Here is a 13,264-nt window from a genome sequence, read left to right as displayed (position 1 = left end):
AATAGTTACGTCAGTGAAAATATGCTCTCTCATAAAATTCAGAGCTCAGTTAATTCAATAGGCATTTCTATTGCACCCAACTGTAGTATCAAGGGGGGATTTAGAATACATCTACTCTATTATTAATAACATCATACATCAAGAGGTACACTACTGTCCCACAGAGAGTACTACTAGGTATACATATCATTTCAAATATCACCACTAGCTATAATAGGGAACATTGTTTTCATCAACATGCTTCCGCTTTCTTGTGGATTGCAGTTTGAAATCTTACCATATTTTCTTCATGACTGGCTGCTTTGCCAGTCAAGTTAAAGTTGTCCTCTCTGAAAGATAATTCTTCAGTAACAAAACACGGATTTTTCTTAATTAAAGAGCCTGTGGGTCGAGTGAGAAAATAGGACACTTCTTTTATGGGGGATTCCTTAACAATGCACTCCAGCAATGACTCCCCCATTATCACAAATGGATCGTCTTCCAGAGGTAACAATTCTTTTGCCAGTGAAACTTCCTCATTCTCAGTTTCCCATGATGCTTTTTTAATTAAGTCTTTTCCAGTAATGGAGCTTTCCTTTGACCAGTCCAGCATTTTGCTGTGTTGTGTTGATTCTTCTTTGGATAATGATTCCTCCCTGGGGAAGAATATTCTTTCATTATCTGAGGATTCCTTCCAGTCTGCTACATACAGAGAGTCCTTGTTGCTAAGGCATGTTCTTGTATCACATAACTGTGTCAAGACTTTCTGTGAAGAGTCTTCAAAATCTGCACATAGTCAGGATGGCATTGAGTAAATACATTAGAACTGGTTCATAGAACATTAATAGAAATATCACACTGTAACTGGGCAGAGGTATGCTGTTCTGTTTGGGGTTAGCACAACAGGTGTATGATTTCCTTTCAGTTTACATGGCTTTCTGATCAGAAATAACCTAACCTGAACATGATGCAACTGCATGAATGCTCACGCCAGGGATTATGTTAGCACACTCCAATTTCAGCCCTCAGAAACAGGTCTGCAACATCCACTGAAATCAGTGTGCATGTCAGAGCAGAATTTAGCCCATGATGTTGGGGAATAGTGAATGATGCGAAAGAATTAGTGTGCTGTGGACTGAAACCTGGCCTCTGTTGTGCCGAAATGTAAAGGAAAAGGGTATAGGGAGCCTTTCATACTGGAGCAAGCAGCAGAGCAGAATCAATCCTGATGCTCAAGGCAGTTCTAGGAGGTACTTATGATTATCATGCTGGCTTGCACACTATGGGCCAGATCCTTAGCTGGTGTAAATCAATGTAATTCCATTGACTTCAGTGGAGCTACGCTGATTTTCACCAGCTGGGGATCTGGGCCTATAGCCTCTAGAAGAGGTAATCTGCCAGCTAGTGGGTGTGTGCAGCCCCCGCAGCCAGCTAAACACACATGCTGCTGTCAGCAGCAAGTGCTAGTTGGGCGTGCATCCTGCTCCAGCTCACAGGATTAGGCAGCAGCATGTTGTGGCAACCTATTCTGAGCCATCAGTGAGCCTGCATGAAATGAAGGTCTGACAAGTCAGGAACAGCTGCGAGGACCAAATTATCTCATTTCAGTGTCACCATGGATGCAGTTGAAGGGAATTTATTATTCACTGCAATTTACAAGTGAAATTTGTGTGTTGGTGAATTCAATATGGATCTCATGTTTCTTCTCTAGGTTATTTTCTGTCCTGTTGACATAGTTGTGTTTTTATGTAAATAAATACACCTTTGCTTAAACAGTATCTTGATTATATTCCTACTGTTTCCAATATTTCCTCTTTGCTCCATCCTGTCTCTGTTGCTTATCTCCCTTACTAATGTCACATCTGAAAGACAGATGGTAAGTGCCTGATCTAAAACCTACTGAAATCAAGAGGAGCTTTCTATTGATATTAATGGACTCTGGACCAGGCTCCATGTGCTTTGGGGAAGAGAGTGAGTCTTTCTATGCCTTCTGTGAAGAGCCACTATAGCACACTTAAGGGCACTATAAAAGAAAGACAGTTAAAGTTCTTTCTATTTCATGATTCATTGCCAAAGAGGAACATACCGTATATCAAATTTTCCAACTCTGGCTCAAAAAGATGATCTCCTTTGTAGAGTCTACAGCCAGGATTCCCTTTCCTCCTCGCATTCTGTATTTCATCCTGCAAACACAAAAAGGGGAATCCTTAACAATCCTCATCAGTTGAATCTTCAAGGCCTTACTTATCACAAAAAGTCACTACACACAGACAATTTTTCTGTTTATTTTCTCCAATAAGTGTGAATCACAGTGTATTTCTTTTACTAGCCAAAGATGAGCAAGCATCATCATTAAGGTAACTGAACTGAGGGCACAGAGAGGTTCAGGGTTAGATTGAGTTTTGTGCCACCACCTTGGGTATGGAGCAGTGCACAGGTACAATTCCTTGTTCCTGGAGGTTAGTAAAAACATGATACCAACTGTGATCAATAGTAAATTACAGCTCCTCACATGCCAGCTCACTTATGCCGGCTGGCATGTTAAGTCGGGGTGGAGCTGCAAATTAGTCCTCTCTGTCCACTCCCTGCAGACCTGTATGGGGTGAGGAAAACGTTCTGGGCACGCAAACCCTGCTTCCTCTCACCTGTGCTTGAGACCAACAAGACATAGGGAGGCTGCACAGAGGTGGTGGTAGTGGTCTTATAGCCCTGCACAGTCATGTTGGTCAGGTCCCACCACAAGAAAATAGCAGAACAGAAATTAGAATCCTGATCTCTGAACTCCAGCCCTCTGCTCAGTCCAATACATTATAGCTTCCTCACTGTTTCATTGGCTATCCATCAACATACTATCTGAGTTTATTTATTCTCACAACACCTCTGTGAGGTAAGGAAGTTTTATTTTTCCCGTTTCACAGCTAGGGAACTGAGTCACAGAGAGATATTAAGTGATTTGTGCCAGGTCACACAGGAAGACTGTGGCAGAGCCAGGAATCAAATCTGATCTCCTGAGACCCAGCACAATACTTTAAATATAAGATCATCCTCCTGAGGGCATGGTACTTTTGCTAGCTGCTTACAGAAGTAGGAGCTTCATTGAAATCAACCCTCTCACAGGTGTCACATATTCCTTAAGGAGTCACTTGCATCACCTTCTATGACTGTTTCAGAATGAGCATTGTTGGCCTCCTAAAGGAGCCATATCCAGCCCACCTTGGCTAGAGAGATGGTCACCCAAATGGAGGCCTTGAGGAAAGAAGGGAATAAAAGCAAATATGAGAAAGTATCCCTAGAGTAGGAAATAGTTAATAATCAATGTTACAAGCAAACTAATTCCCAATCATTCAAATGAATCACCATGTTTACTTGAAGAATTCCTTATTAAATATATAATGGAGTAAACCTGCAAGTCTCTACTTTAAACCTATCCCAGGTGATCAGTAGTAGCTGAAACCATGGGATAGTTGATCCTAAAATAAATGAGTGGGTGATCTCAGCCCAGCTCCTAGTTCTCCCTGGCAGCATCAGCAGAGGCAAAGACTGAATGGGCACAGGGAATGATTTACACTCTCACTGCTGGTCCCCTCTAGGTCAGGGTCACCAACATGCTGACAGGACAGCATGAGGAAGCTTACGCTGCTGCTACTCATGCTTCACTTATTTTGTTGACACACAAAGAACTTCAGCCTCCGGGACCATCAACCCTTCATAAGCATTAGATTCTCTTTAAGCAAAAAAATATATAGAATACCTAGACTGCAGGCCCTTTGGGGAAAGGACTCCCCTTTTTGTTACTTGTCTGTACAGTGCCAAGCATAATGGAGCCCTGATGCTGGATTGGGTTTCTTAGATACTACAGTACAATAAAAAAGAAAAGGAGGACTTGTGGCACCTTAGAGACTGACCAATTTATTTGAGCATAAGCTTTCGTGAGCTACAGCTCACTTCATCGGATGCATAATAGTCTCTAAGGTGCCACAAGTACTCCTTTTCACTTCATCGGATGCATACTGTATGCATCCGATGAAGTGAGCTGTAGCTCACGAAAGCTTATGCTCAAATAAATTGGTTAGTCTCTAAGGTGCCACAAGTACTCCTTTTCTTTTTGCAAATACAGACTAACATGGCTGTTACTCTGAAATCTACAGTATAATAATAAGTAAGAGTACAGTTTGTTTTCCTATGCTACCTTTCAGACTCAAGGCGTCTCAAATCAAGTTGCATTAAAATGATGTACATACTGACAGAACGTTAAGGCTGGAAGAAATGTTGCAGCTCTCTGCAGTGTACAGGTACTGGGCAGTAGTGCTTTAAATAGTTTGGGAGCCCTCTAGTGGGCATTCCTCTCTTCTATTTTTGATGCCACCAGAACCCTAACAGAGCAGTGGTGTATATATGGAGCTAGGCCTTGAATACATATATATTTAGTAAATACAGTTATTTGGAACCCAACTGTGTCTGTTTGGTTTCCTCATATTCCTAATGCTATGTAGAGAGCAAAGACACACCACTATCTTAACAACAGCTCACACAAAACCATGGCCATGAGAACCTGCCTTACTGGGGGAGAATATCAGTTAGGATACCAGCATGTAATTCCTCTACTCCTTTGGTAAAAATATTCATGGGATATTTAATTTCCATGTGAACTGATACCAGAGACTGGCATGGGGGAATTTAGAGATATCCCAAAGTAGCTCTATGACGTACATACCTGAGAGATCTCTGAAGCTGTACTGCTGCTTTCAACATTAAGAGAATCTCGGTGGGTCAACTGCAGAGAAGCATTGCTGAGGGAAATGGCATCTCCTTCACTCATTGTATTTAAAGGCTGCTGAGTAAAAGCATCGACCTCTGATTTACTGATTACTGCCAAAGTCAAAAACTTTTGATAGCCTTCATCTTTACATACTGGATGGTGAGGAAACATCTACAAATAAAAGATTGTAACCCTTTTAATTTCACCTAGCATAAACCACAAACAATAGTAGCAAAAGCCTGGCCTCCACCTTCATTTTTCTAACACACCAGCGAGCAAGCAGTGATCAAACTGTCTGTGTATTTGTTATTAACAGTGTTGTGGCAGCCATGTTGGTCCCAGGATATGAGAGAGACAAGGTGGGTGAGATAATATCTTTATTGGATCAACTTCTGTTGGTGAAGCTTGAAAGCTTGTTTCTTCCACCAACAGAAATTAGTCCAGTAAAAGATATTACCTCACCCACCTTGTCTTTTGAATTGAATATTAAGACATTATTATGACATACGTAGAGAAATGTGATCTAGTGAGGACTGAAAATTGGAAACTCCATTGGGTTCAGTTGGAGTTTTGTCTAAGGAAAGATCTCATTAGAAGATTTTATAGTATATTATATACACCCATATATATAACACAGAGCACACAATCTACATTACATACTAGATAATGGGTATATGAGTGTGTATATATATATCTGCCTTTATCGAGTAGCAATCTTTACTCGAAGAAAGCTTCAACTGAAGTCTGTGAAATTTCTGCACCCAATATATATATATTCTGCCAAGTAAACTCTTCTTGAAAGTAGTGAGTATTTATTCCTAGTAAGGGTAAAAGGACTTCTGGGAGTGATAGTACTACTGATTTATGTAACCTATGTATGAAAATTCTGTAATTCACACCTGCAACGACCTTCAGAATACAAGGCTCCTCCCTGCTTGTCTATCTATCATTACAGGTTCTTTCAGTGACTGGGGTATCAGTTTAGAATAAGGGACAAGCAGAAGAGCATTTGGAACCATAGTGGTATTGGTCAGACTCTTCAGCCATAAACAGGACTGTGTGCTCACTATGTTCACAGTGGAGAAGTAAGGGCCTGATCCAACGCCCACTAAAAGATTTTCAGATCTAAGGCAGAATCCACTGATTCAGGTCTCCTGCTAGTATTTTTGATAGCATGACATGACAAAGTATGCTTTCAATTTAGAATAAACTGTAACAAAATAAGGATGACTTTATAAATATTTGTATTCATCTTTTTTAATCACTAGAGTTTAGTATAAGGGATGGATGAACTGGTTTGAATTAAAAAGGCCTGGGATTAAATCCTGGCATTACTGAAGTGAATGGGAGTTTGGCCATTGATTTCAATGGAGCCAGGATTTCACCCAGTTCTTAGACCAAACCTCTCCCTGACCCAATTTTCACGCACCTTTACGCTTGCTGGTCCTAGTTGGATCAGAGGCATACAGTATAAGCCAAAATAACATTAAAAAAGGGCAATTCTCATGGTATTCCTAGAAAACTGAAAATAGATTTACCAGAATTTTTGTGAGAGAGCCTGATTTTTGCAAACCAAAATAGTTCAAATTTTTCAGAAAAGCATCTGAACTTTGGAGCTTTTCACTAATCAACCTTCTTAAGGTTAATAGTTCATACCATAATATGGGACGCTTTAGTAATTTCTCTCTTAGAAAAAAAAATCTCCTAGGGAAATACTATCACAATAATGATAATAACCTACCCCTCCACGCCCTTTGTATTTTATGAACTGTATTTAATCCAGTTTAATCTTACAATTCTATTTGGGACTTTTTTATAAGTGGAGAAGAAATTTACCACTGGGCAGCACCTCTCTTCACTTCTCATAATCAGTTTTTGCTAGGTTTTAAATTCTAATAGGCTCACATCTTGGATCCATCAAAACTCTTCTGAATTTCGGCCAGGTGATTCCCGTTCCCTCCTAGACCATCTGCGTACGAGGTGGGTTGGGGGCTGGCTGTTCTTCTTAGAAGTCCGGTTGGCTAGGACTGCGGTGACGTCACAAAGACCCTCTGTGACATGACAAATCCACAACCAATCCCCCTACCTGAACGGCTGGAGAGGGGCGGGGATGAGAGAGCCTTGAAGCAGAACGTTGGATGTGTCTCATGGGCACGTGTAAACGGAATTGGTGCTGGAGATTTGTAACAACGACTTATCGGCCCGCGGCTCAAGTTTAGCCAGCGACTTGTCACTTATCTTATCCCCCGCAACCTTACACCGCATTAAACGCTACTAGGTTTGACAGCCAGCTCCTTAACCGCGATCGAGATGCCTGATTTCAGGGTTCACAAAATAACACCTGTCCACACACACACATTTATGTGTACGAACGCGATATACATATAACTATGGTACGTATGTGTTGATTGATGTGTCTGTCCCCCGACTACCTACTGTGTTTCTGTATGAGTGGGAGATGTACCGTTTATGCACCTACTTGGCTTCCGTACCGTATGATGGGTATACTGCTGTGTATAGGTACTTGGGATAGATGCATACTGTGTTTGCTTACACAGTGCACGTGGTGGTGCGTCTGGGATTTATGTACTTTGCACGGATGAGGTGTGCAGTCCTGGGGCCTCGGCATTGGTTTAAATGAGACCGGCACTGGGAGGGGTGCGGCTTCTCAGAGCGCGCGGTCGCATTCGTGGCTTTTTGAGCCTCGGGCTGCGCCGTACAGGATGGCTCCTGGGTGGCGCTAGCGGCAGCCGGGGCGCGGAGGAGGCCGAGCGCCGGGCCCGGGGAGCTGCGGTCCCAGCGAAGGGGCCGCACGCACGCACGCAGCCTGAGAGCCGCGCGCAGCGAGGAGCCTGCGCACCACCCAGTAGGCTGCGGAACGCCTCGCAGCGCGCGCGTGTGTCACCCACGGTCCGTGGCAGGCTCCGCCTTCCTAATGCCCCGGCTGGGCGCATGGTAGCGCACCCGGCACGGCCTGCCGAGTGTCTGTGTATACCGCACCCGTGTAGCGTGGTCACTGCAGCGTGCACGCAGGGCCTGGACTGTCCTGAGCATACACTCTCTCTCTCTCTCTCCCCGTGTGTATATACATCTAACACACGTAGCCCTCGCGTCCGACATCGCTTCGGTGTAAGCTGCAGACCTAAGAAACTGCACCTAGAATTTAGTTTATAGCTCATAAACACAGAGTGCGTAATCTGTCTAACCCATTGTGTGTATGTATGACACCGACAGATTGCAGTCTTCTGTACACGGTGCGGAGACCTACTGCAACAATGAATTACAGGAAGGAGATGATGCGCCGAACAGTCCCAGGACAATTCGATGATGCAGACTCCTCAGACAGGTAAGGCGAAAACAGGCTGCCAAGATTATTGTCAATCATGTGAAAAGTTAGAGCAGGGTTTGTTTTTCCCCTCACTGACCACCTACTTGTATTTTTAAGAGAGTGTCGAAGAGTTGGGGCAGTGTTGTGGGGTTGTTGGTGGGATGGTGGGGAACAAGATTTTTTTTTTAATACAGTGAGGAACAATTTGTTAATGATATTTCCTCTCCTGCTGTTTGCATGGGTACAGGGGGCCTCTTGACAGCTCTATTCAGGATCAGGGCCTGCACTGTCTTGCAAATATTACTTATCAGGTGTAGTGCTGACTGTTAGGAATAGTCTTGCTGACTTAAGTGGAACCACTCACTTGAACAATTATATGTGTATGTGTTGCAGGATTGGACCCTTGATTACTAAAGATATTTTTTGCCTATCAGGTCCTACTTCTTCGCAGCATGGCTGTTGCTTCTTGGTCCTGCAGTGACATTGTAATCCAATGTTTTTTACTCCACATTCTGTTGCCAAGGGAATAATTTTGGTGTCAGGCAGTTACTATTGTAAATTAAATCCAGGAGCAAATAGGGACAGGGTTAGGGTGATTAGATTTAAAGAAATGCTGTCAGGTTAGAAATTTAATGTGAGACTATATAAAGTCTATTTACTTTTTACTATTTATGCTCTCTGCTTAGGCAATAAAAATGGATTGGTTTGTTGTAAATTTGTTTATAAGGAGTTTCCAGGCCGTTTCACATTGTGATTCTCCTGAATTGTTTCAAAGCATGGAGGAGAATGTTTTTGTTTGTTTAAATAAAATCATGGAAATATTTCCATTATGTGTAACATTTGTGAAAGATTGATTTGAATGGGGGAAAGTTTTTTCTTTTTGTTTTTTGTCTTTGTTTAACAAAACCTGTGTTCAGCACATTTGACATTCCACAGTCAGCCTGTAAAACTCATTGCCGGGGATGTTTGGAGGACAAAAGTATAATTGGGTTTAAATAAGAAATTAGATATGTTCATGGAGGATAGGTCCATTAGTGGCTATTAGCTAAAATGGTCAGGAATGCAACCCAATTCTTTGAGTGTCCCTTAACCTCTCTGTGCCAGAAGCTGGGACTGGACTCAATAATTGTCCTGTTCTGTTCACTCTCTCTGAAGCATTTGGCGCTGGCTACTATTGGAAGACAGGATACTGGGCTAGATGGACCATTGGCCTGACCCAGTATGGCTGTTCTTATGATCTGGCAGGATCTCCATTCTAAATTGAATAGTAGAGTTGTCAGCAAAGGCTGGAGAAGTGCAATGGGGAAGGGAGCGAAAGGGTTGATAAATTCTTAAGGTGAAATTCACCTCCCCCCCATTCCGTATTGGGTCCAGGTGAGACCTTCTGCCCTACTTGAACCCTGCAGATCTACAGCTATGGCATGTGAGAGCACAGTGGATATACACAGAGGCCTCCTCACTCCTTTGCTTATCGTGTAAGGAGGCTCTGAATTTATGCTGATGCAGTGGCTCTAAAGCCCAGAGTAGGAGGTGCTGAGGGGCAATAGGCCATAGGCTGGAATAGAAACCTTGGAAGGACTGTGGTGAATCTGTGGCTTTCCTGGATGTTGGAAGTAAAATCCATCTCCCAAATTATCCTTGAACTTCTTCCAAGAACCCATTTCCTTAAATTTTGTGCCGGGGAGGGGTAAATTTCACCTCTATAGCCTATGGTCTCATTTTTCTGTTGCGCTTGATGCAAAGATGTTCTGGACTGCATATACTTATGATAAACTGATCTGGAATCTAGAACTGGTATGTCTCAGGCTAAGGTGATATTCAGTTTATTTTTGAGTTGGGAGGGAAGCTTACAAATATCTGAGAGTATGTTTACATTGTGATTAGAAACCCTGCAGTGCTGAGTGTCAGAGCGTGGGTCAGCTGACTTGAGCTTGCAAGGCTCATGCTGTGAGACTAAAAATAGCAGAGTAGACATTTGGGTTCAGGCTGGAGCCCTGGCTCCAGTGTGAGCCCAAATGTCGACACTGCAATTGTGCAGCCTGAGCCTGAGTCAGCTGACTTGGGCCAGTTGCACCCATGCTTCGTGTCTTTTATTGCAGTGTAGACATAGCCTGAGGTGACTAAGGAGAAATTAGAGATGCATGGGAAGAATATGAAGAGACCTGGCAGACCACAGAGACCAGGCTTAGGGTGGATCATAAGCGCTCATAACAACTAAATGTTCCTTTCTAGCTCATCAGTTTTAGTGCTGGATCTATTGATCTCTCAGACCGGGGTATTTGTTGAGCTTTCTGCAGCTCACCGGTAAGGTCCAGTTTGGGATCATCTCAGCTAGAATCCTCGTGTAGCCTAGTTTGTTAGGACAGTGGAGTTCGTCTGTCTCTGAAGAGTGAACAAGATGGTCTTTTGTAGTGTAGGTGTTCGGTAGGAGTTGCAGAGAGTGCCAGATATCTGTGATTCACTGAACAGAATAGTTGAACGAATTACAAAACAGCATTTAAGCAAAGGAAGAAGATACTTAAAAGTGCTATAGTAAAAGCGAGCCTCCATGCAGAAGAGCTCTTCAGGGCAGGTGAAATAATAAAATATTGAGCAGAGAGAGACCCTTATTATTGCATTCTTCTGGATGACTGTACATTAATTTCACAATGATTCTGGTAATATGGGGTTTATTTATATAGATCTTCTTTTTTTTTTTTTTTTTTTTTTAAGTGAATTGACCCAGGGCACGGAAACAGTTAAAGAGGAGGAGGTAACAGTTAAACATCAGCAATCATGTTTGTCTGAGGAAGTGGACATTGATGAAATTGAATATGACGATGATGATGAGGATGAAGAGTGGGACTGGGATGATTCAGTTGGAAGACTCACCAAGCGTCATACTGCAACTGGAGGCTGCAACCCACAGGTACATTAAAGACACTTCCAGAACGCTTTTCAGAGTTTCTAATGGCAAACGGGACTAAAGCAGGGCACAGTGATATGTGAATATGGACCCCAACCATAAATTCAAGTTGGGACTTCTCATCGCACTCTCAGCTTAGGAGCGACCTCACACTCACTCACTCACTCACACCCCCTCACAGCCCCCCAACCAATGCCACCCTCTTACCATGCCCCGGTGGTTCTCCTTCCTCAACTCTTATTGCTTGGTCTTGCTTGCGGCTGTACCTCTGTTCCATTCCTTTGGGGTCTCAAACTCTCTCCCCACCCTGATATCACTGCTATATCCTCTATATATATTCTTGGGTTTCCATCCTTTCCTTCTCACCAGTTTGTGAGACGACATGCTTGATGTGACTGGGGAGTGTGAGGGCAAGCATATATTTCGTATCATTAGTAAAGGAGGCAAGTAAACCTGTGAAAAACACGAAAGGTGAATGGATTTAGAGGGGACTCTATGAGGTTAGAAATCTTGTCTGAATTACTAGCTTAAATAATTAACCCACAGAATTTGAAAACTAATTTACTTTTCACTATGCTCTCAGCTTGGGCAACAGAAGTAGAACATTTCTCCTTGTTTCTTTGACATATGGACATCAGAGTATCTCTGGGAAACTGAAGGGGAGCGGTTACAGAATGTTGTGACTGGCAAAAACATATTTCCTGGGCTACCTGTTTCTGCCTTATGGGCTTCGGAAGGAGACCTGGGGAGGAGGGAGTCATGTGTGGTGTGTGCTATCTAGAGGCTTATGATGGGGATCTGGCTGGGGCAGACATTGATTGGGTATGGAGAAGATTGTCTCTGGGAACTGATGCCTCTTTGACAAGCCATGCATACCTCTTCTTTGTTCTCTCTTTTTGCTCTGACTCTTTCCCATCTCAGTTTTTCTCCCCATCTCTCTCTTTGTGTTTTCTCTATTGTTTTCCCCATTGCTGGTGTTCTTGTTCCCTCTTGGGAGCTAAAATATGCTAGTTGACTGAGTTACAGTTAATCCCCTGATTAACAAGCACCTTCTCCTTGAGCTCTTAGCTAATAGGATTTTGAACCCACATACGTTTTTTGTTTTCTCTTAAATGAAATCATTTCAAGTTCTAAACTATGTCTGTACCCTGACAAATTCTGATTTGCTAAAAGCAGATAAGCTTGTACAGGTGTTTAGATACATGAGCAGATCAAACTAGATAAGTTGATTTTTTTTTCCCAAGCTACTGTGTGTATTTAGAAGGGCTGCTTAGGGAAGGCAAATTATGTAACAAATCCTTTGTTTCAGGCAAATAGACAGACCCCTAGTTGCAATTCAGCAAAAATGTCCACTCCTACAGACAAGGCCCTAAGAAAATTTGAGCATAAAATTAATCTAGGTAAGTATAATCCTATCGTCATCTTTTATGGTAATAGGTACACCTTGGTGACATTCAGTGACTAATTCTAATTACATTGAGTTGGGGCTTTTAGGCATTATAATTAGCCAGCTGTTACCAAACAGTTAAAAGGGTTAATATTTGCTGTTGCCTTCCGACATCATGTTTGTCTTTAGAGACCATTCCTGGAGTCGTCTTCTGCCCGAGAGCTGTCCTGTCTCTCTTCCCCGCCTCCTTCTGATCACACAAAATAACTCTTCTGTAATTTCACCCCAGAAACAATCTGATTGGCTTGGAGGCAGGGACTCAGCTGTCCGTCAGACCATCATCTGATCACTCGCAAAGTTGCAGAAGCTCAGCTTCTTTGGTTCTACAATACTCTGTATAGTCAGTATGCAGTGAAGTTGCTGTGTAACATACCATGGTATCTTGTGGTAGCAAATGTATACCAGGATACAGTGATTTTTGTCTAGTATCTTTCATACCAAAAGATTTCCAAAATGATGAGATAAGTGAGTAGGCCAGTGATTTATAAACACAAACAGCAGCAATACCCTTGGTATTAAGTCACATGCCTCCTTAAACATCAGATTTCGCGTTACTGAGGGAATATTGGCTTGGACACTGAGGGCTATTGCTTACTCGGGAAAATGGCATGGGATTTTTTTAAGTTCCTTGAGAGAAGGGCAAATGGACTTCTGTTTAACATCCCATCTGAAGGACAGCATCTCCAGGCACTTTCTCATCTCCAGGGCAGTAGCCCCTGTTGCTCCTCTATAATCCTGGAGTGGGCCTCAGACCCATAGAGGAGAATGCTACTATTAGTGCACATGTTTTGAAAACCTGATCATCTTGTTACAAGTATTTCTTTATGTGCCTTGAATGTGTGTGAT

At 42.7% G+C, this 13,264-nt stretch overlaps 1 protein-coding gene across 4 annotated transcripts in view; it reads left to right on the top strand.

Moving 5' to 3' along the window:
* Nucleotides 1-7,477: 7,477 nt before the first annotated feature.
* RIOK1 (RIO kinase 1) overlaps nucleotides 7,478-13,264 on the top strand; it is a 29,950-nt gene continuing 24,163 nt past the window's right edge. For 2 of the 4 annotated variants that reach the window (XM_078851630.1, XM_073332096.2), the window contains exons 1-3: nucleotides 7,874-8,084; nucleotides 10,779-10,974; nucleotides 12,281-12,371. In XM_078851630.1, coding sequence (XP_078707756.1) covers nucleotides 7,960-8,084; nucleotides 10,779-10,974; nucleotides 12,281-12,371 — 412 coding nt within the window. In that variant the 5' untranslated portion in view covers nucleotides 7,874-7,959. The other 2 variants (XM_073332098.2, XM_073332097.2) reach the window with 2 other exon arrangements.

This window comes from Lepidochelys kempii, chromosome 2, assembly GCF_965140285.1.
Source record: "Lepidochelys kempii isolate rLepKem1 chromosome 2, rLepKem1.hap1, whole genome shotgun sequence".
In the NCBI taxonomy this organism is placed as follows: domain Eukaryota; kingdom Metazoa; phylum Chordata; order Testudines; family Cheloniidae; genus Lepidochelys; species Lepidochelys kempii.
The sequence above is the reverse complement of the archived record's forward strand: the minus strand, read 5'-3'. Positions and strand labels throughout refer to the sequence as shown.